Source organism: Corvus kubaryi, unplaced genomic scaffold (assembly GCF_017639235.1).
Source record: "Corvus kubaryi isolate FWS band 111438036 unplaced genomic scaffold, C.kubaryi_AGA036_p1.0 37312, whole genome shotgun sequence".
NCBI classification, from domain to species: Eukaryota; Metazoa; Chordata; class Aves; order Passeriformes; family Corvidae; genus Corvus; species Corvus kubaryi.
In genome coordinates, this window is record NW_024581098.1 from 4,011,565 (window position 1) to 4,035,788 (window position 24,224).

The 24,224-nt window shown below is 39.9% G+C and overlaps 1 protein-coding gene across 3 annotated transcripts in view; it reads left to right on the forward strand.

Annotated features, from left to right (window-relative positions):
• Nucleotides 1-24,224, forward strand: part of NOL4 (nucleolar protein 4) — a 191,499-nt gene that overhangs the window by 41,990 nt on the left and 125,285 nt on the right. For all 3 annotated transcript variants that reach the window (XM_042029085.1, XM_042029087.1, XM_042029086.1), the window contains exons 3-5: nucleotides 3,675-3,786; nucleotides 4,297-4,409; nucleotides 8,993-9,125. In XM_042029085.1, coding sequence (XP_041885019.1) covers nucleotides 3,675-3,786; nucleotides 4,297-4,409; nucleotides 8,993-9,125 — 358 coding nt within the window. The remainder of the gene's footprint in view (nucleotides 1-3,674; nucleotides 3,787-4,296; nucleotides 4,410-8,992; nucleotides 9,126-24,224) is intronic.

Consider the following 24,224-nt stretch of genomic DNA (forward strand, 5'->3'; position numbering starts at 1 on the left):
GTAAGAGTAAGGAATCCCATAAGGATACTTCTAGAGCTTCATATTTGAGAAAATTATATTTTAAATTTTTTTTTAAGTCAATCCAAGTAATTTTATCAATATGGTAAATCAGCACTCACTGATCTTTGATTGGAATGGGCATGTGCATGAGAAGTTTCCTGTAAGTCATACCAAAAAGATGCCAGTCTGATTTGTCGGTAAATAATAAAGTATGTAAATAATGCAATATCCCCAACTTCATTTTTCTGGTTTTATTTTTTCTTAAAATATAGAAGTGTATGCATTTAAAAAAAAAAATTTGGTGTGGATTTACAATAAACCAGTATTCTTTTTTTACAACACATCACTGAGAAAGAAGGTCTGGCCATATATTTTATTGGCTAATAGCCTTGAGAAGAGGGCTAGGACCTGGGCCACTGAAGGCAGTGAGAGGAAACAGCATCAGCAAGGACTGAGTCATTACTGCTTTCTTTTGGATAGAATGAAGGACAGAAATAATTTTTCCTGATGAAATCAGACCACTCAGGTATTTCTGTATAACTGCTTAGAAGGTGTCATAGGCCTCCACACTGTGCTCTGAAACACTCAAATGCAAGCCAGCTCCATGAACTACCTCAGTCCAGTCTCGTGCACAACCTGGTAAGCTCTACTGAGAGCTGAAATACAGGATTTCGTGTTCAGCCTTGTGCTAATTTGCTTGAGCATTTCTCGGCTACAGCTGGTTCAGAGCTTGGCCGGAGCGAGCAAGTGGCTATCTGCATCTTATAAATGGCAAACTAGAGTCTGTACTGTTGGGGGCGTGAAATTGTGGGGCTGGGGAGAGGCAATTCATAAGCTTTCTGGCAGTGAAAGTTGGAGAGAGCTTTCTTTTCTGTATATTTAGGCAACAAGAATGAGGACTGCTGTGGGTTATGCTCCTTATGTATCTCTTTTAATGTGATTCCTGTTGTGTTATGCCAATTTATACAGGCTGAAGTCTAGGAATGCCAGTGATTGATTCAAATTATTAAATAAACAGGGGAAGAAGTTGGTGAAATCTGGAGTTATTTAGGGAAGGGCATCCTTAAAAATGTGTTGCAGTGGGAGGTTGGAGACACGAGCATCTGCTCTGTGGACAAATTTAGTTATAAAACCCAGTTCCCTTATAGTCAGTGGAGCATACCTGTCAAACCTGGGCCTTATCTCACTTTCTGTCCATGGAGGGATTTCATCTTGTTTGAGCAGAACTGGAATTTTGACAGAGATGCTTGATTAGAATAAATGGAGCGTTCCTATTAAATGCAGGTGACTAATGAATCCATGGGTAAGCTCCATTAATTTCAATGAAGTGCTAAACATGTTAAACGTTATAAGAGAGAGGTTGCTGCCTATATGCACTTTCCAATTTTTTCAATGCTAATTTCTAGCTGATTTTAGGTTCTTTCTTTAGTTTCCATAAAGCATGAGCATAACCAGTGTTTTCATGATTAGAAAGGTAAATAAGCATCTGTTCTGTGGGTATGAAAACCGGGAAAAAATAATCTAAAAATGTATTTTTGGTAGGATCTCCCATTCAAAAGTGGCTTTATTTAGTGCCTTAATTTTCAGAAAAATTGTTTCAGGCCCAGAAAAAAGCTTTGCCAATTTTCCTCACAGAACAATACTTGGTTTTATACTAATTCTCTTCTCCCCCCATAAGATTTCTGTTATATAAGAAAACAACAAAACCCAATGTTATAAACATGATGGTATATTTTGCATTCCCGCTTTATAATGCATCATTTCTATGTATTGATTTGACACATCACATCAACAAACACTAATTTAAAGCCCACCTCTTTTCAAAAATACTGCTGCTGATAAATTTGGTTCATGGAGTTTTAGGAAATGTAAGATTCAGCATATGTTAAGTAGGTGACGAGCCAAGTGGAAGAGTATAAGAGAGTTAAAGCTGACCATTCCTCCTCCTCTTAGCACCCTTGTGAGGTGCAGAAGTGATTTGGACAGTATGTAATCCCATTTACATCCGGTTAAAAAAAGTTATTTTGTCCTTCCTGTAGCCACACTTTCATACACAACATCTCCGTTCTTCTTCACTTCCTACTGAGACTTGCATCTCAGCATAGTGCTTGATAGGAAATCAAATCCTGCTGTAGGTTTTACAGTGGGGGAGTACATGCAGATTAACAACTCACTCTCATAATCTCTCTTGCTGGGACTTGGTCTTTCTTTAAGGATTACCTCCACAGGAAGATAGCCACCGTAGTTGGGAAAAGAAAGACTAGAGATTCATTGTAACACTTGCACTGTTCAGTGTATATGCATCAAAGTGTATAAGGAATCACAGAAAAGCCATGGGTTTGCCTTTTATTGGCTTGAAAACATCCAAGTTTGGATATTTTCATCAAATATCCAGCCATCTAATAAAGCTGCTCCAGTGCACCAGAGTGTAACAGTTTCTGCTGATGTCTGGTTTGAATGTCCCAAGACACCCCTGTTGTTGTCTCTTGGTATGCACTATAAAGTGTTTTTCTCTAGTTTCTAAACTCCCTTTCAGGGAGTGGTGGGCTACAATTAGATCTTTCTTGGCCTCAATCTACCCGAAACAAATCTATCTCCCTCAACCTTTCCTTCAGGTTCCAGCTGCTATGATGGCCTGGCTCAGAGACATCTCCTGCTTCTAAGCAGCCTTCCTAAAGTGTGGAGGGGAACTTTGAACTGTGAGAGGAAACCTGAGCACATTATTCCAGCTGCTTTCCTACCAGCACTGGGTAGAGAGGGATAATAATTTTTCTTGATCTGCTGGCAATGTAAAGTATGAGATGTAGTTTGTCTGTGATCAGAGAGTACGCCGTTAGCTTATTTTCAGCTTGGCACCAGCCTCCAGGTCCTTTTCAGCAAGGCAAAGTGTCTATAAAGACAGAGGCATCCTTTGGGGTGGGGGAAATGCAATCTTTAAAACCAGCAATAACCGCTTCATCTTCTCCCCTTTCAAAAGAGAAAAAAATCCGTCTGGTGCCTGCTTGTGAGTATGTGGTTAGAAACAATGGCATTGCTGAAATGAAGAAGCAATTAAAATCTGTTATTTCAAGATATTGCAGAGTCTTTAAAATCAACTGGTTCACAAATTCTTTAACTATTAGTAAAAATAATGTAGGTACTCCAAAGTATAAAACCACAAGATTTTGAAGAATATTTTCACAAAACATTCAAGTACAAATTTAAAATAGTAAGGCAACCTTCATTGCTGCTAATACATCAAGTCCTGTATCTGTCTATGTATTTTTACAACAAAAAGACATAGAACACATAAGACAAGCGCTTTCTTTTTTTGGCATTGGCTATTAAAAAAGGTCTCTCTTCAAATTTTTTTGATACCATTCCACAGTGGGATAGTTGTTATGTATGAGTCTTTTTGCTGAAAGGAATTTGAAATGAATTGCAAGCAGAAGACAACCCCACTTTTGATATAAGTGGAATTTTGTTCAGTAACAACTGCTAGTAGCCATTAGATGATAAGTAGGCAGATTGGAGAGATGTTTCTTGAAATCCTACATAGTATGCAGAACATGCTTGCATTGTGCTTCCTGGCATTAAAAGATAATGTGCCTTATTTGGAAATGTGATGATCAGGTCTGTTAAATCATGCTCAATCAGCTTACATAATAACACTTATATTTTGTTATTAATTTCAGATTTCAGAGACCTATGCCTTCCTACCGAGAGAAGCGGTGACACGATTTCTAATGAGCTGCTCAGAGTGCCAGAAAAGAATGCATTTAAACCCAGATGGAGCGGATCATAAAGGTAGTTTTAGTGTCAAATAGTGGGATGTAAAGTAATTTTATTTCTAATACCCATTTTTATTTTCCTAGCTTAGGTGAGAGTTCATATAAATTTGGTGGACTGTAACAGTTCAGCAAGTCAGATCACCTCATTTACTTAAGCTGGAAGGTAGTGAATCTTCTGCTTTCACTTAAGGGTGGAGTATAATACCATCTGCACCCTCAATAGAAAGATGATTTTATCTGGAGGAAATAATTTATTTTGCTATGGAAATGTTTGTATGGGAGCTTAAGCATAAGGAATAGATAGGGTATATGGGCTCTAGTCATTTAGGGAAGAAGAACTCATCAGTTTTCAGGGTTTGAACTTGGTTTTCCTTTTTCTTTGGGAGACTTCCATTTTTACAGCCTACAAGCGATTGAAAATGCAGAAGTTGGAGCTAAATGACATAACAGTCTGACTTCGACTGCAGAGTAGGCTGACACAGACTCCACAGTTAACATATAATGCATAATAACTATTTTTTTGCAGATAATGGAAAACCTCCAACTTTGGTGACCAGTATGATTGATTACAACATGCCCATTACTATGGCTTATATGAAACACATGAAGCTGCAGCTACTAAACTCACAGCAAGATGAGGTAAAACCTGAAAACTTTTAAGTTTGGTTTTCTGTTCTCCTGTGTTATTTTGTACTTGTCTTTGAGGTAGCTAGGAAACTGAAGATGATTGTTGATCCCATCTTCATAATTTTGTTGCTAAAACAGTCAGTCTGAAGCCAAGGCAGGGCTGTTTTCAAGCAGCAGATTGAGAGAAAATATCATTACTTATGGCCCTTCTATGACTGGGGGTAGTGAGCTGTACTTTGAATTGCCTGAAGGTGCTCTTTCACTGGACCAGTGGAAAGGGGGATGGGGCCAGCACATCAAGACTTAGTTCTGTGCCCAGCAGTGACTTCCATTGTCTACTTCCAGAAACCAGTACCATCAAAAGCTGAAATGAATGCCATGGTGTTCTCAAGGTTAGCAACCATGATGCATCACAATTTACTGACAGAGATGAAAGTCCTGGCAACATCAGTTGAAATCTTTAAGGCAAAAAGCTTAAAAATAAGAGTAGGAGTTGCTTTTGAAATTTTGAATAAAAAGGCAGAAGAAAAGGAAGAGAAGTAGACTGAGAATCAAGCTTCTTCATAGAGAGTTTGGGTTGAATTGTATTTATTTCTTCTCAAAGATTGTTTGCTTTCTCTGATTTATTTAGAGTTTTCCCAGATCTTAAGAAGTGCTTCATAAATTGACAGGCACATACTGAATTGTTTGTAGTAACCTCCTTTTGCTGGAAGTTTTTTCATTTACCATTTAAGCTGCCAAATAGAAGCTCAGCTATGTGCCAGCCAAAAATCAGTTCTGCATTCTGTATCTTTCCATCCAACTACAAGATATTTTTTAATAAAGAAAGCCTTCAAAAACAACCTTAGCAGCTGGATTATGTCAAGACCCTGACTGATTTCTGACTTGTGCAGAGTCAACCAGATTTGTTTTCCCAATAAATAGATATGGGCTAATAGGAATTATTCAACACTCCCTAGAATGGGGATTTCATCACTCTTCTACAAATACCAGGATCCTTGTTTCAGTTTGGCCTTTTTTTTTTTCTTTTAATTGCAGAGGGTGTAGGGAGAGATCCCAAACTCAAAGTTCTTCATGCATATATACAGCCTGGTCATCTTTTCTTCCTGTTGAGTCTCCTGATTATTTCAGTGACCTGGAAGCAGGGTTTCAAGCAGCAGCAGAGAAGAGGCTTTATTCTCCAGTAGCTTTAGCAATTAAAGGAATCCTTGGTTTCTACACCTTTTCCCTTTGAGAATTACTACTTCCACAACAGGGTCAAGCACTCGTGCTGGATCAGAACCACATGCCTCAGAGCTTCTGTAGCCTGAATGTTTTGGTGTAGTCTTTCTGGTCTGATGACTGAAATTTTTGTTAAACCAGTTTTTCATCTAGACAAGCCAGTGGCAATGATATGGAGGCAGCAGGACTTAACATTGCTTGGTATTTTCCTGTCCAGCTCAGTTTTGCAGCTCTGTTGTTACTGTGTATGAAATGCCTGCAGCAGTGGACTTATGAAAGTAATTTCTTATATGTTTTAGTAATAATAACTTTTTTAGCATAGAGTGGGCAAAAGGAAAGTTCTGGATTTATTAAAATAATTTTTTGTATATTTTAGTAATAATGACTTTTCCAGGGCAGAGTGGGCACAAGGAAAGTTCTCAAGATAATCGTCATGTCTTTCCTCAAAGCAGAGTTTTGCCAAGGTTTTCTTTTCCCCCCGGGCTGTACATTTGTTGCCCTTAGAACAAAATGACAGTGAAAATGTTGTAGTACAAAATAGCAAGCTTTCTGGTTCAAACTATTTCATGCACTTAAAAAACAGCCTTGGGTTTGTAGGAAAGATTCAATCAATGATATCTGTATTCTTTCTGGGGAAGGGTGTGGAATTGTGACAGGAGTAAACTTGGATCCCACCGCTAGCTAGCACAATGATTGAAAGCCTCCTAATTCTCTCATCCTCAATTCGACATTCTTAAGCTGAGACCATTGATGAGAGGGAAACAGGCTTCATCTAAAGGGAGAACTCCCCACTATGTGGGAACTTAGAGCTGTGCTGCAGCTGCTTTAAAGATGCCAGTGGTTCTCAGTTTTTGCTCCCATGCTCGTGTGTCCATGCAGATTCAGATAGATGTTTACAGAGTTTGGGAAGTGAGGTGGAGGTATTCTGCAATGCTGTAGGCAAACAGAGGCTGCCTATGTGTGTTGTTTTATAACTATACAAGTGTCAGCCAGAGCTCCCTTTCTGTGAGCCCATCAAATTGCCTAACCTCAGAACTGAAATAGGTAAGCTGCTGCTTGCTGGCTCCTGCAGGATCCAATGAGAAATACCCCTGCATTTTAACAGAGACACAGCAATCCAGAAGGTCTGGGGGAGTTTGTTTTCTTATCTTTCTGTTTGAACAAGCAGAGTGCATTTTCCCTAAACCTCAGAACCATCTGGCATGTGCCCTGGCCCTGTCTGTCTGGGGCGGGAGGCTGGTGGGCACCACGGTTCATCTGTGAGGGCAGTGTTTGGGTGTTTGTGTCTTCTGTAACTGGGGTGCTCCTACCTTATGTAAGGCAAGACAGACAGGTGCCTGTTAGAGAAGCCCTCACTTTTCCATTTATTTTTTTACAAATCCCTGAGAACAAGATATGTTTATTTCCTTATGTGTCATTGTCCTGCTGTGGCAGTACAGAACAGCCTCACTTTGTGTGTTGTCCCACTCTTGCTCCTGAATGGCATTTGCAGTACTTCATCCTAATTTAACATGAGTCACTACTGCAGGGACCTTGCTTTCTGAAAATGAGAGAAATGTCCATACAAACTGGAAACATTGCTGAGACTCAAGGGAGGAACACATTTAAGGGTCTAGCACTCAGAAAGAAGCAAGCAGCTATATTTATATCTGTAGAATCCACTTGACAACAAGTACACAGTAAATCATATTCTAAAGGTTGCTATTTTTCTAGGCCGCTTTTGGTGAGCAACCCAGAAAAATAGTCAGAATCCTGTCTTATCCTGTTTTGATAAAAAAAAGTAACAAAAAATTATTTGGAAAAGTATTTCAAACATCTTCAGGGCATACAAAATTATTTGCCATATTTTTCCCTAAGTTCTTTAAAGCACTTTTCTTCTTAACAGGAGTAACCACCTCAGAAAAGTTGTCACTGAAAATATATTGCCTTAGGTTTGTACATTGCCTCAGCCATTTACAGAGCAAGACTTGTGGATACTTAATTTCTAATCCATGAGTGGATGTGTGAACTTCAGTGGGACAGAAGAAACTGAAGTCAAACATGCATCTGAATATTTTCTGGACTAGGTCCAAAACTGTTTAACTTTTACAAATCAGGATAATGATTAGGATTTTTACTTTTTTCCCTTTTTATCATCCCTCATTAAATGCTCTTTAATTGGACTTGATGGATAAATCATATTAAAGACCTGTAATGTAGAATAAATTTACAGTGATACTTCTGTGATTATATTACTTTTATTTGCCACTGACTGTCATGACCGTGCTCAGAACTTTTATAAGCTTTCTAATTTTCATAGATGCTTCTTTAAACATAGTGTAAGTGTGACATCATGCCAAGGAAATTTGATCGTGCATTCTCACTAGGTCAAGCTGCCATTTGGAAATATATTCCTGTGAGTTTTTGTGGTTTAACCCCAGCCAGCAACTAAGTACCATGTAGCGGCTTGCTCACTCCTCTCCCTGCTCTGGTGGGATGGGGGAGAAAATCAGAAAAACGTGAAAACCCAGGGGTTGAGATAAGAACAGTTTAATAATTTAAACAAAGTAAAATATACTACTACTGCTACTACTAATTGTAATGAAAGGAGAGAGAGAGAGAAGGAGGAATAAAACCCAAGAAACATGTATGATGCCAGATAAGATTCCTCACCACCCACTGAAAGCCTGTCTCCCAGCAGCAACTGGCCCCCTCTGGCCAACTCCTCCCAATTTATACAGTGGGAATGATGCTCCATGGTGTGGAGCTCCAAATATCCCTTTGGCCAGTTCAGGTCAGCTGTCCTGGCAGTGCTCCCTCCTGGCTTCTCGTGCACCTGCTTGCTGGCAGAGCATGGGAACCTGAAAAGTCCTTGATTTAGAGTAAGCACTGCTTAGCAACAACCAAAACATCAGTGTGTTATTAACATTATTCTCATACTAAATCCAAACACAGCACTGTACCAGCTACTAAGTAGGAAATTAACTATCCCAGCCCAAACCAGGACAGTGGTCATTCACAGGGTTACTGACTTCCATGTGGGAAAGGTAAAGGATTCAGGCAGGGAATATAGGGAGGTCTCCTCAGCCAAATTTGAATAACAAGGACTTGGTGTGGGGTCTCTAGTTACCAATCCTTTTCTGGAAAAGACTATGGAGCTTCTATGTAGTATCCTCATAGCTGAACAAATTATATTTGTCAGATTATCATACCACATAAATGCTGTATTTTCCTTCGTCTCCTTGATGTGCTCTGCTTGTTTTCTTGAATACACAAATATTTAGTATGATTACACTCCACGCCAGATGCAAGTGGAACAAATGGGAAGAGGATGAACTGCACATATAATGTGAACAGTTTACCATGTCTTCTGACATGTCTCTTTCTATTTGCAGGATGAAAGTTCTATAGAAAGTGATGAGTTTGATATGAGTGACTCAACTAGAATGTCAGCTGTGAACTCCGACCTCAGCTCAAATCTGGAGGAGAGAATGCAAAGTCCTCAGAACCTCCAGGGCCAGCAGGATGGTAAGGCTCTCATTTTGTACAGAAAATGTGGCATTGCCTTGTCTTTTTTCCCATTCTGTGCTTTCATTTAGAATTTGCTTTTCTTCATAGTGTGTTTCATTAGGTAATTTGAAATACATGTTCCCTATATCTCAGCATGAAGAAGAAGAAGTTTGGAGTTTTTTTGCATGTTAATTTATTTGTTGCTTAGGCAACAGATGAGTGCTTAGACCACTGTATGTTAAGTAGTATTATCTTACTGTTTCTATATATATATCTGTAGTATGACCATGCACAGGCATAAAGGAAATGAAACTCAAACCTTTCTGAGGCAACCCAGAAAGCTGAGAAAGTTGTTTTTACAAGGAGGGAGTGTCACAGAAGCTGGTTATTTGAGAGATAGGAACTGGGATGTCATATTCAGAAGAAAGGATGAAAACAACAAATTCCTTTAGGGAAATAGAGGCAAAAGATGAGAAAACAGTGAGCAGCATTGTCCATTTGGATGTTAATTGTTTCTCGTTTACAGCACAAAGCTACTTTTTGGTCAGAGATGAAAGTTCTACTTTGCATTGCAGGTGCATAAATGAAGTTTCAGCCCTTGTTATATAGCAAGTTAAATGAGCCTGGTTTGGAATGAACTTTCTTCTGGATTATGGAGCTCACAAATAGCCTGTCTACTACAGACTGTGACAGTGGCTCATGAGTGGCACATCAATGCACAACACCCAAAGTGCAGGTCTATTCTATTGCTATTAGAGACAACACATTGGAATTCCTTACTTGCTACTTGGGAATTTTCTGATCATGTGTGCCAAATCAGAAGTGCTTCTTATGTTTCTCTTGAACACTAAATATTTGATTTGATGGCTAACCTGGATGCTTTGCACTTCATGCATCATGGTAATTTGCTAGCTGGTAAAATATTTAGGTGAGAATGGGTGTGGTGCATAGTGGCTGATAGGATCTGGTGATGGGTTGGATCTTCAGCTGAGTTGCTCTCCAGACAAATAAAGGAGTATGATGTCTGTGATAATTTGCTAGGTCAGATTCTAAACACAACTGCCTTTTGTCTGAGTGTCCTCAAGCTATCACAGATTTTTTTCAACTTTTAACTTAATTTCTGTCTACATATGTTTGCTAAAGCAGCAGTTCTGATGCACATGATGTATGAAAATTTAGTTCACTTTCCTGTTGAAGTTTGACTTTTCCCAGGGATAATATATTATAGTAATACTGCTAACTTGGAGGTTTCAGGGATACTTAGGAAGGTGCCATTTTTTAATGTATCTGGCTTTCAGTGCAATCCTATGCTGTAGAAGTTTCACATATATAGTTTCTTAATAATAATTGTATGCATGCATATGTCTGAAATAAAAATTATAGCTCAGTACAGTAACCTGTGAAGAAATGCCTGTCATACATATCTTTACACCTGCTGCAACCAGATTCATGTGCCACATCTAATCATATTAGAACCTAAGTATGAATGATAAAGTGCTGCAAATCTGTCACTTTCTATTTCAAATGTATGGGAAATAAATCCACTGTGCTCTTTGAACTTCAGGTGTGTGATCTTACAGTACAGTTTTAAATCTCTACGCTTTCCTTCCCTTCCTCCCAGATGGTACTTGCTCACCTTCCTAAGGCAATCCTATTTTTTGCTGCATCTTCTGGCTAAAGCATCTGCTGATAGAGAGATTTGAAATAGCAGCTCTCTTCCTGCTTCATGGTTTTCCTTTGCTGGCTGCTGTCAGGTAGCAAACCTAAGTGTGGCTAGTTATAGCAATACTGCTGTTTCAGATGAGGGAGAAGAGGCTGAAGGAGGAGCAGAAAGACATGAGAGAAGTGTGGGGGGGAAGAAGAATGATAGGAGAGGGCAGGGAAAAAAAAGATTGGAAGAAAATAAAGAATATGAGAGGTAGAGGAAAGGAAGTTGGAACAGGAAGGAGGGCAAATAAAAGGGAACTTAAGGAACTTAGCAGTACAATCCCTTTTGCTGTCACAGGCTGCATTGTAAAATTTTACAAATTTAATCCTTAATTATAGCACACGCACACCAAAATCATCACCAAAGCCTGAATCTGTGTGTCTAAAGCGATTCTTGCTCCCTTTCCTCAATTCTGTATGTCTATGAAAGTTTATGTCAGCCACCACATTCAGCCTATAGATAAAGACACTTGGCATTTGCCTCATCTGAAGTGTGTTTGCTGCATCCTGGCAGGTGAAAACTTCCTGTTGCATAAGGTTGCCTGTGCACATGCAGTTGGAACTGGTGTCTGGGGTGGAATGGGATAGCACAGGTCTTCTGCTGCCCAAAGCATGCCCTCTTTGGGAGGATAATTTGCTAATGGGAATCATTAGGAAAATTGCTGCCTGGGGTGGGTTAAGGACAGCTCCAGTGTACCTAAAGGTGATGTGTTTAATCACTTTACTTCCCTGGTTTTCCATGTGAGGTAGGATGTGAATATTTTGGGACATCCCCTGGTTTTTTTTTGTTATGGATTTCAATTGGTTTGGTATGAGAATATAAACTGTCTGTGTACCCTAGAGGAATATAATAGTGAGCTGGGCCATGCTACTGAGGGATAGATGGAGGCTGCTCTTCCACTTCAGTTTATCAGAGCATCAGAATGCTGACACTGTCTATGTAAAATAAATAAGATGCTTTCATAACTTCATCCCTTGGGGCTATACTTGCATCCTATTTAGACAGGCATTTGTCTTTGGGAGTCCATTACGCTCTGTAATGCTCATACTAGAAAATTTGACCTGAGGTTTCTCGATGTCTTCCAGCCCAATACTGTGTCCTCTTTCTCATGGTTAGGTTGCTTGAACCTAAATAGGATGAAGGCAAGTATGAGAGAAACTCACAGTATCAGTTGAAAGCAATAGACTTCGTCACCCAGAAATGCCATAGTAGGTGAGAAAAATGCTGAGGAAGGGCGCAGAGACAGAAGGTGCATATTTGCTCAGAGTAAATGGGTGCTGGTACTGCACAAAAGTCCTGGGCTCTGCAAGTGGGCTGAGGCTTCATAATACTTGTATTAAGCTTATTAGGTGGAAAGGGTACTGGGAATTAAGGAGGTAATGAAAAGCGTGGAGGGTTGGCGAATAGTACATGGCTGCAGTACTACTAAAGACAATTCCCACTTAAATTAGCCTTAGTACGCCTTTAAATAACAGGGTCTTGAGTCACACCTGCTGGTGAATGGCTGAAAATAGCATCCTGAGCACCTGCAGGGCTGTTGCAATGATGGGGTAGGAGTTGGAAAAGGGCTGCGGGTCTTCCCTTCGGAGTTAGAAAACGAAAGCAGCCCTAATTTGCAATTGGTCCATTCCCCAGCTGGGAATGGGGTATGGTTCTCTGCTTACCAGTGCCTCCGAGGTGTTTTCTCTAGCAGCCAGCTGGATAACAGAGCTGCAAGCTGCAGATATGTTCCTTTCTCTTTTGCTTGCCTCTTGCTTGTTCCTATTTTTTTGCTTCCCTAGACATGACACAGTTCTGTGTCCTAAGCTGGTTCTTTGGAGTGAGCCCGGTGTACAACTCTTCTTCAGGCCAAGCTCCCACTTGAGAGCTGTCTTTAATTCTCCCTTCTCTTAATAATGCTCTCGGGACTCTGATGTTGCTGGATCAAACCCTTTTGCCTGTGTCAGACCACAGACAGCAGGCAAGGTTTGTGAACTGAGTTGGAAATAAAGGAGCTTTTTTGTTTTTTAAGTTAGTGGTTCAACCTGTTAAAAAAAAAAAGATTTTTGTAGTGAAAACTGACCTCTAGATAGGTCTTCAAAGGAGCAGCAACAGCTTCGACCCTGAGTGAAAATGGGACTTTCGTTGCCCTTGCCTGTTAGCTGGAGCCCTGTGCAGAACAGGTGGGTGTGTTTCTCTCTTCACTGTGGTAGTTCATTAGTTACCAAGACATGAGGTATGTAAGGGGATGCTCTGATTAGAGGAAATTAAGAACATGTACAACCCTAGAAGTGAGGAGAATTAAGTGTGAATTTGGCACTGAATTTTTTCTTGTTTGTTTGTTTTTTTACTATGTGAGCTAACTAGTAAAAGTCAGGGATGAGACTATTTGACTGTAACTCAATGAAAGATGCAGGATTGATTTATTTTCAGTATTTCTCACTCTACTGAGGTATACAGAAACATATCAGTGATTAGTCTGGATTTGGGTGGAGGGACCGTGTTCTCTTCAATCTAGATTTTGGAAAATAACTGCTACGTGTTTATACATATTTATATACAACTGCCTCTCACAGGCACTGTGTGGAGATTTGTAGGAGCTTATAGGAGATAGCTATGACAAAATACATCAGAAGTCAACCTTTAATGGGGGTTGTGCTATCAATTTAGATGTAGAGATTAATAAGCTTTTCCTGGTTGTATTTTTTCCAATTTATAGAAAATTGATCAATAATACTGTAATGCAATGGAGGATTATGTCTTCAAGTAGTTTGTAATCACTTGGATGGTTCCAGTTCTCTTTCCTTGGCATGTTCAAATTGCCACATTTTACACAATATAGATGTAGGAAACCTGGGTGTTAACATTAGCTATTCCTTTCACTCATCTGGTGTTTGTGACAGATGCAAGTATTGGAGTCAGTCATCTAAATACCTGTTTTCTGCATCAAAGCTATAATCTCTACACAACGGCTTCACCTGAAATAAGTAACATTAGCTAATTAAGTTGTCAAAACTGACTGTCTATGCAAGAGTGCAGACTTGCTGTTGATTTTTCTCTCTGAGCTAAGTCCAAGCCAAGAGTTTAATCCACCTTCTCATTCTGAACTTGGTTGTACTACTGTACTTCTTTCTGCTTTTGTCTTTATTCCACTGAAACCTGGACTCCCTGTCTTAAAACATTGACTTTTCTTTCTTCTCAAAGCAATTTAAGTTCAAGATATATGAGTCCAAGCACCAACTGCAGGCCAAAGTGAAGACAGATTGGTGAAAGAGTATAATGGAGTAAATTGTCTCTGCTGTTGACTATGGACTGGCCCTGCTCTTGATCTTGAGTAAAGTGAATGGTAGCAAAGCCAACATGAGAGCAGATGATTCCCAGCATTAAGTCCATGGCAACCTTTTTGCTGGTAATTAAGAATTTTCAGTGGAAATGTTATTTTACTTTAATTTATAAAATCAATTTACATCAAGATGTATTGTGCTTTTAATTTCTGTTCAAGCACTGAAAGGTTTTACAAATGCCCTTGTATGAGGTCTAAGTCCACTTGACTTCAGTAAAGGCCCACTAAAGGTTTGCCAAACTGTTTGCAGAGTTTAGATGTCTCTTACTAAATACCTTTACTTCCTTAGTCTTCAAAACAAAGCGCCTGACGTTTCTGTGGTATATGGGATAGACTGAAATTACCACATGGAGTCACAAAGCCTTAGTAAAAATATTAAAAATAAAATAAAAAGCAATCTGCCAGTTTTCCTAGATGCAACCTCATATACTTTTAGAAAGCATTTTCATTTTAGGGACTTTTTGTGACTTGACTGGTTTTATTTGCAATTTGTAGATCCATATCAACAAATCTATAACGTTGTTAAAGTTGTTTATAATGCTTTTACTTTATACAAGACATTGGACATGCAAAGTTAATAAGCATTTTACGCTGAAGAAAAGGGTAATTTTTGCTTAATAGTGAGGGTTTGGGCTGATTAAGAATGTTAGCTTATAATGAGGATAGAAAAATCATTACTATTTTTTTTTCTTAGGTGAAATGGCAGACGATTTAAAATTACATTTGAGCTAGGACCAGGCACTCTGAGAATTTTATGATATATTCAGATCTTCCAGTCTTGTTCAAGCCACTGAAATTTGCAACATTTTGGGCAATAATCTCACTTCCTATGACTAAGAGTGCAACAATAAATACTATTTTTCTGAAAGTGAAAATCTAAGACACCTGCCTGTCTCATGGCAGTCGAAAAGGAGTACAGATGTGACATACAGAAGCAAAGGTCTCCTGTCTCTGCAGTTGCTGATCTGCCACCTTTTGCAAGCACCAGCTTTCTTACTTAATAAAGCAAAAGACATTGCAGTCACACATATATGTTCCTGAGTAAGTCTATGGGCTGCACTGAAGTGTGCCACAGACGTCAAAATCACAGAGGTTTCTTTAGAGAGGGAGTTAGCTATAACATGTTGCTCTGTGTGAGAAAATCAGTATCATCCTCAACTAAGCAGAGGCAAAGCATACCTGAGAAACTGGCATGTGACGCTATTTTGCTTCAGTGGAGCTACACCTGGAGCGATTTAGCGCATCAGGTTTGGTTTGATGGATTTTTTTTTTGCATAAACCAACGCATTGTAGTGGAAGGTGTCCCTGCCTATGCCAGGGAGGTGCAACTAGATGATCTTTAAGGTCCCTTCCAGCCAAAACGTTCTATGATTCTGTGATTTAAGAAAGGGAGGAAAATGGTGAAAAATGACCAGAAAGTCAGAGAGTTTTTGAAATCTAGTTTCAGTGGTGTTTTAATGGCTTCTTTAGAAATGATACCTTATTGGTCCAAAAGGCACTATGAGTGACGCTGTAATGACATTTAAGCAGTGCTACAGTGTCACTGACAATGAATTCTACTGAGCCTGGGCGAGAGCTTGAAGTGCTGCTGCAGCTGCATCAGAAACTTTCAGCCCTTAACATTGTTAAGGAGAGCTGGGTGGAGTTTTCAGCAAATCAAGTATTTTAATGGACTGGCTGCTGACGAGGCAGCTGCTGTGTGCATTGTCATCAGAATACTGAGCTGATACATGAGGCGCTTCTATTGTACGAGAGAGGAAAATCTTCCTTTGACTCCACACACAATTCAAATTTGTTCAGAATTAATCATCAGTGTTTCTCAGTGGAGAGCTCTCCGTCCTTCCTCCTGGACCTACCTAATCACACAGTGGTCACAACCTGGGATTTGGACATGAGCACCCATCTCACTGAAGCATAGCAAATGGATTGCTTTTATAACTGACTCTTTTAATATGGAGAGTTACTGTATTTACATTTGTTACTTGCAAGCATCTTGTGATTTTGCTATACTGAATATCTCCCCCCTGCTCCATGTTACTTCTGTGTGTCTTATTCCACCTTATAATAACTTGTGTTCTTTTTCTGATATCTGTTTGTTTCTTATCTTATACTGTAATTTTCTTTAGAGACTAAAATATTATTAAACATGAATTATGCATTGAGCAGACTCTCTGCTAGAGTCTGAGTGGTCCGTTGCAACCAGAGAATAATCTCGTTTCCTGCACCACTCTCCCAGCTGCACAACTGTCACTTTCTATTACGCTTGCCTTGAACAATTGAGTGTGGCTTATAATGACAATAATTACCTCAAAATTGTTTGTCATGTTTGCCTTGTTAGCAACAAACTACTAACTGTTGGTTACAATCAGGTTCTCAGCTATTACTCCATAATTACATCAGGGAATACTTGCAGCCAATAATAGCTGAGAAATTAGAATTATCTTTTCACAAGTAAAATGCTTGCAAGACCATTCACTCTATTCACAGCCACTCATTTTTACATCAGCAATCTAGTGGTAAGTGAAGCCTACCCCTGTGTAAAGGGCTAGCTGCAGACCTGTGTCCTTTTGCATCTTCAGAACAGTTGTATTAGTAGTGTACAGGTCCTGTAACAATATGTATTTCACTTTGGCAATCATACTGACCAACCAAGCTGTCTCTTCCTTATGCAGGTACTGAAGGGAGTCTGCTTTTGATCTCAGTGTGCAAGTCCTTGTAACTAAGCTTAGCTGGATTTCTGAAAGTGTTGCTTGGTTTTGGTCGATATTCTTTGTTTTCTTCCCTTAGCGGATCTCAGGCTGTTCTCTCCTATTTCTCTTTAACATTAAAAAAAAAAGGAGGGGCATTCTGCTACAGAGATTAAGTTTTGCTTTCCAGTAAAGGCACTTTATCCATTTTATCCTGTCAAATGTACCAATTGACTTTAGCAGAGGCTATGTGCACAGATTGTTTGATTTAATTTGTCTACTTCCTTATAGTACAGGTGGAGGGTTTTTTTAATAGTTGCTGTTAAAATGCATGCTAGGCATTGACTCCCCTTTTTTTTTCCTATTACATATACTATAGAATAATATAATAGAGCATTTTTTTCAGGAAAAGGAATTTAAAAGGATGTCCTTTAAAGAAAATTATATTTAGCCATTGATTCTTCACTGTGTTATATTTTAATTAAGGAAGCTGTTAATTTATTTTTTTTCTGAGCAGGAAATGCCCTGGAGACATTGGGCTGTCTTGCAAAAGATATTTTTAATGGAAATTTCTTTGAAGCATTTCTTGTTTGATAAAATATTTGTAATGCTGAATGTTTAAAATTAGTAGTAATTTTTTTAACCAAATGCAAATAGTTTGATTACAAGAAAAGATGAGTACTTTTTCAGTGGTATAGTCTTTTGTAATATTAAAACGCAAAGGAAGGGGTTATATATATTTTCCTGAGATTTGTGAAGAGGTGTTTTCAAATAATTGGTTTAATGTTGCCAGATAATCACTGTATTTGTTATCCTGAAGCAGAGGGATGTGCCATCTCTGGCACTTCTTAATAACAGGATGGAAAAAATGATGCAATCATCCTGAAAGTTTCAGGATAGGTTGAACTCCAGTGGTGTCCTCCAAGTATTCATGAACACTGATAGCCTGGTTATTGTGAGAAACACAGAGGAGCTGGTTTGCAGGCTGACTGGAGAGAGAAAGATACAAGAACAATTAAATTTCGCATCAACACAGATTAGAATACAGCCTGACTCATTTTACAAGTTTATTTAGCACTTGGTGACTGGTTAACAGCCTGCTGGGAGGTGTGTGAGGCTCAGGCAGTCTCTCCATTGCTGCATGCCAGATGGACACTGACCAGTTCTGACCACTGCAGGAGCAGCCTTCCAGACTGACAGACAGACTGACAGACTTCAGTAGCTACTCAGACCCACTCTGGCAAAAGATGTGGAGGAGCCTTTGTTGGCTCTACTATGTGTGATGCTGAGAAACCAATTCAGAACTTCAGCTGTAAGTGCTGGCATTACTAATAGAATAAATTAAGATAAAAGCTAAATTTATGTAACATACAACTTTGAGACTTAGGTGCACAGAACTGAAGAGAAATTGATGCCTTAAGTTAGCTCCAAGAAGCTTTTCTCCACTTCCATCAGATAACAACCCATCAGGATGCCAGCCTTGCAGCTAGAATGTGGCTTTCCAGCAGAAAGATTGCCTTGAGATCAGACTCTACTGAAGCTCCTGCTTATGGGGATAGTTGCATCTTTGTGTTGAAAGTCTTTCCTCAGTACTTCAATTTAACTTCAATGTTTTTACAAGCTGCCTTTTTCATGATGTAAATCAAGGAGTCAGTTTAATGCATCTCTGGAGGAGTAGTGATGCTTCTACTGAACTTCTAGCTGTTCTGATATCCTGTGTGCTTTACTGGGTAGAGTTCCCTAAGCAGAAGGCAGAGTGATCCTTGTTAATAACCATCCAAGATCCCTACTATAGACTGTTAAACTTCTGTAAAATTAGTAATTCCTTCTGACTGGAAGGTGGAGTTCAAACCTTTATGCTTAGCTTTTTGTACTCTGAAATTTGAATTTCACATAAGCATACACCTTGGCAAGGAGATTTAAATGAGATCATAAACCAGAAAAAAAGAATGTGATTCACTAGCAGCTTTTAAATAAGGCAATAGTAATAGATACTTTGGGGCAATAATTGATTAGAAAATTTGATTTTTTGCTATGAGAAACTGTAATAAAACCATAGTGTAGTGGTTTGGTCCAAAATACTCATTACTGTTTATCTGCTGTGAGATAAGAATTAGGAGAAATGCAAAACAGGCACCAAACTTGAAAGAATATAAAGAAGTTTATTAACAGACCTAAAAGAAGAAAAAAAAAAAAAAAAATACCACCTTCAGAACTCTCCTCCTCCCCCCACCTTCCTCCCTTCTCCCACTGACGATGTGAAAAGACAACCCTTAAGATGTTCAGTCTGTTTACCACTTCCATAATAACCTTGTTCAGTCCATTTAGAAAGAGAAGTCTCTTCTTGCTCATGCTATGAAAACATTATCACAACGAGACAGCCGCCCACTTCCAAATATCGTTCAGTCCATTTAGGAAGAGGAGTCTCTCTGCCTGCGTGTGAGTCCTTTCCCCCGACTTGCAGCTTTTCCCGCAACTGCCTTCGAGGGTCCACTCTTGAAGTTTTTTGGGGTACAATTTTAAGGTTGAGCTGTTCAGAAACAAAAACAGAGGCCCTTCTCCTTCCCTGGGAGCAAAGGGTCTTTATCATCTTTATCTTTAGGACTATCTCTGGGAGCATCTCTACGGACTGAGGTTTTCTCCTTTCCCGTTCGGAGCAAAAGTCCTCATCTGGTTCATCTCTCCCTGTCCAAACTTCTCATGAAATTACAGCTGCGTCAGCATCTGCCTATCTCAGCGCAGGTGCTTTTGCTCACGAATTGAACATTCCACCCCCCATATCTTCATGAAATTACAACAGGATACTCTGATATATCATAGCTTCACAACAGAATTTCAGCTTTAAGCATCTCCTCTCTCTCTTCCCTCAGGTTTTCAGCTCTTCACAGCAATAAAAGGGTTACTCTCACCTCGGCCTTGCAGCTTTACAGCTGGAATGTTGAATTTTTTCTTATCGCAGTGGAGAGGGGGGAGAGCCGAGCCGCTCCGGCTGCCCACGGCAAGGCAGTGGGGGGGGTTCCATGGCTGGAACAGGTCCATGGCTTCAGGATGGCCGTGGCCCGGCCCGGCCTGGCCCAAGCAGGGCCTGGCCGGGCCCACTGGGCCCTGCTCAGGCCCTGCAGCCACCTGTGCCAGCGCCGGAAACGAGAGAGAGCTTGGAGGGGGAGTTTGCCTATTCTTAAATGTGGATCACAGAGGTGATCACAACTTTAAGTGGCTTAGAGAATTGTCCATATTCAAACTGGCCAGCTGATAGGTTCTATCAGTTCCCAGAGGAAACTGTAAGCACCCCTTAGCAAGGACGTCCCTTCCGGGACTATGCTTGCTAACCTATGACGCATGGTATCAACAAACTACTCTAATCTTAGAAGTGATAATTGCTATTACTAATTGGATAGGAAAAAAAATTAGGAGATACAAACTGGGAATAGGTTTTTTTTTTCCTCTGTAAAAACAAAATAGAGAGATGACATTTCAGTTACACAAAGTTACTGTTCCAAGAAGAACCAAAAAATGAAGTATAATAAAATTTTAATGACTTAATTGGCAAAGACATACAGTGAGTTTGTTATGTCACACTATTTAAGTGTCTTGTGGATGATTTTCTGAAGGGAGCTGATGCTGCAACCTGTCAAAGAGACAATAGCAAGACAGAGCTACGTGATGTGGGAAGTCTTAATGTAAATTACTTGGAATGGAAGAAATAAGTCCTCTGCAAAAGGAAGTGGTACAAATAGTGAGAGCAGCAGGGTGGTCTAGAGAGCTAGAAAGTAAATGGAAGCAACTAATGCTTTCAAATCAATTTTAAAAAGGACTCCTTGCAGTGTATAAAGAAGCTATAATTCTTAGTCTTTGAATCGTTTACAGGTCTGCATACATACATACATACATCTTCTAGGATTTCTGTCTGTTTAAAAACAATCGGTAACTTTTAAAAGATATCCCTCTGAGGTAACTGTTCAAGGACTGTATTTGTATCAAAGGTTTGAAAGAACTTTGACTTTTAGTGACTTGGTTTTTAGACATTTTATCCATCTCCAAAATACATGGATGCAATGCAAATCTTACTGAAATCCATCATGAGAATTTCTGTGAACTCCAGTGGAGACAAGGTTTACGTAATAGATTCTCTGTAGCTGAATGAATCCTGAAGTAGTTAATGTGGGCACTGAAACTGCTACTGTATCTTTAATTAAAACATCAGTGCAATTTATGCAGTGATGATAAGCTTTAATTCCTCAAGTTAGCCAAGCTCTGTCTGTTCCTGTATCTTCATTTCTTCTTTCTGCTACATTTCTGCTGTTCTCTACTAGTTACGTGTGCTCTCTAGGAACTGTTCCTCTGAGATTCCTGCAACAGGCTATAATCCCTGGTTACTCCTGTAAGACTGCAGTCACAGACTTGCACTTGTACATATTATTATATCTTCTGCAAATATGCCCTACTTTAATTAAAGGCATGGATGTTGTAAAGCCTCTTAGCAGGGACAAATATTTTTCTTTTCTCTGAATCAGCTATTCAGCAGTGGGCTTCTATTCACCCCCTGGAAAAAATGGGGCCTAAAATGATTGCTTGCTCTAGGAGTTGAGGAACTGTGGTGACAGTACTAAAAGCCAAGTGGCACAGGTAGATTTCGAAGATTTCAAAGAGTGAAACAGCAGCCTGGCCAAGTTTTTCACAATAATTTAAGAAGGAGTGTTCCATGGTGATCCTTGAACTTAATTGTCTCAGTTGGCGTTGTAAAGTGTTGATTTCAGTAGAAGCTTTCTTAACTGCTGCTTTTCAAAGGAAAGGGTGGACATGGTAAAACTATCATTTTTCTGAGAAACAATTTTTCACCACCTAGGAAATTGTGTACACTTCTAGCCTTTTACAGGCAGCTCTGATGCTATCATGGCCATGCAGAAGAACGGGGTTTTTTGAGAAGAGCTTCTACTGCCCAGATAATTTACTTGGATGGGTAGTGGTAGCCTATTTGTCCTTTCTGTTTCTTAAAACCCCTTCCAGTGTAATGCCTGGTTTTGTGTAGTCTAGTTCATAGAATCATAGAATCATAGACTGAGCTGAGTTGGAAGGGACCCATCAGGATCATTGGGTCCAACTCCTGGCCCTGCACAAGACGCCTCAAGAGTCATACCATGTGCCTGAGAGCATTGTCCAAATGCTTCTCTGTCAGGCTTGGTGCTGTGACCATTTCCCTGGGGAGCCTCTTCCAGTGCCCAAACACCCTCTGAGTTGAAGAATCTTTTTCCTGATATGCAAACTAAATCCCTCCAACTCACCTTCATGCCATCCCTTGGGTCCTATCACTGGTCACAAGAGTGAAGAGATCAGTACCTGCCCCTCTGCTTTCCCTCACAAGGTCTCCGCTCAGTCTCCTCCAGGCTGAACAGACCAAGTGACCTCACCCACTCCTCATATGGCTTCCCCTCAAGGCCCTTCACCATCCTCGTGGACCTCCTTTGAATGTGCTTTAATGATTTAATGTCTTTTTAATATTGTGGTGCCCGAAACTGCACACAATATTCTACATGAGGCTGTCCCAGTGCAGAGCAGAGCAGGACAATCCCCTCCCTTGTCCAGCTGGCCATGCTGTGCCTGATGCCCCCAGGACAGGGCTGGCCCTCCTGGCTGCCAGGGCACTGCTGACTCATGTTCAATTTGCCATCGACCAGGACCCCCAGGTCCCTTTTTGCACCCTGTTTTCCAGCATCTCATTCCCCAGTCTGTACACACAACCAGGATTGTCCTGTCCCAGATGCAAGTCAATAGTTGGCATGGCACTTCTGTTCAATTTATGGCTTTTCTTTAGGCTAGCTTTGAGGCCTTCTAGTGCATCTGTTGTTTTTTGTAGATGCTTGATGTGAGCCTCTGTGAGTAGAAAAGGATTCTGCAATATGGTTCCTGGGAGAAGGACAACAGGGGTGTCCCAAATCTGGCATGTCCCAGTTGAGCATGCTGTAATGGCTCTCTGCTTCTTAACTGAAATATGTTGTAGGACCCTGTGTTGCTTGTGATCTGGCTAACGCCTGGGCATGGGAGACTGGCCAGAAAGGTCCCAGGCCTAAGTGATCATCCAGTACACACATATGAGGGAGAGAGAAGATGCTAGCAGTACCAGTATCTGTGGTTCTTTTAATGTGTATGCAGATAGAAGAGAAATAACTCTTTGGTTTTTAAGCTCTTTCTGCCTTGCAGAGTGAATTTCTCTTAATAATAAGGAGTTTCTTTGAAGATATTTCTGTTTTGGAAATCTAGTCTCCCATGCTATTTGACCACTTCTTGGGATTACTGCAGTTAGCTACACTTTGAACCTGAATGAAAAAATGAGGAGAAACCACCCTCTGGACTCCTCCATTATTCCTGCTCAGAGTGAAAACTGTCCCCCTTCAGCACCCCTCAAGGCAGGAAAATTTTACTTATTCTGCTTTCCTATGTGAGTATGTGCTGGATGCCTTTCCACTTGTTTCTCCCTGTCTGTACACACAGATGTGAACAGAAATCAGTTCTGAAGAAAAATCCAGAGAGTAAAGGATTAGGAAGGCTGTGTAGGGAGTAGCTGAGATTGAATTTGCCAAGGTTATTTTTCCATCAGCATTTATTTAAAATAAAGTTAGCATTGAGTTTTATGTTGGCCCAGTTTTGTATTTTGTAACACAATATGAAACAAATACGAATCTAATTCAAGTTTACACAGATGTATTTATTACTATGAATAGATTCTCTATTAGTAGGTTTTATACCCATATTTATAAATCTGTATTTCTCCTATCACAAATATACATATGTATCTTTATATAGATGTCTATTTCTAAATAAAGTGAACAGGTCACTGAAGAGAGGTAGAGCTTGATGGCATAGGAACCTGTTTTTAAGCATGCCTTTTCCTGTACTCTAATTAGAGATGGTCTCTGAGAGCTCAGAAATACCATCGGCCCAAATTTTTAAAGAGGCAATTTTGTGAAGGCTAAATCCAACCAAAGCAGTATACATTCCAATACTCACGAATCTCTGAGGCAATAAAGCAGAGCTTATAGAACTGTAAAATCATGGAATATCAGGTTGGAAGGGGACTTCACGGATCATCTAGTCTAACCTTACTTGGCAAAAGCATGGTCTATACAACGTGGCCCAGGACCCTGTCCAGCTGCATCTTAATTATTTCAATAGCTGATTGTTCTCATTGTGAAAAATTTTCCTCGTGTATCTAATCAGTATCTCCCCAGAAGTAGCTTGTACCCGTTACCCCTCATCTTTTCCATGTGACTCCTTGTAAAAAAGAGAGTCCTTATCTTTGTAGCCACCCTTTAAATAGTGGAACATGGCATCAAGATCTACCCTAACCCTTCTTTTCTCAAAACTGAACAAACACGGTTCTTTTAGCCTTTCCTCACACAGCA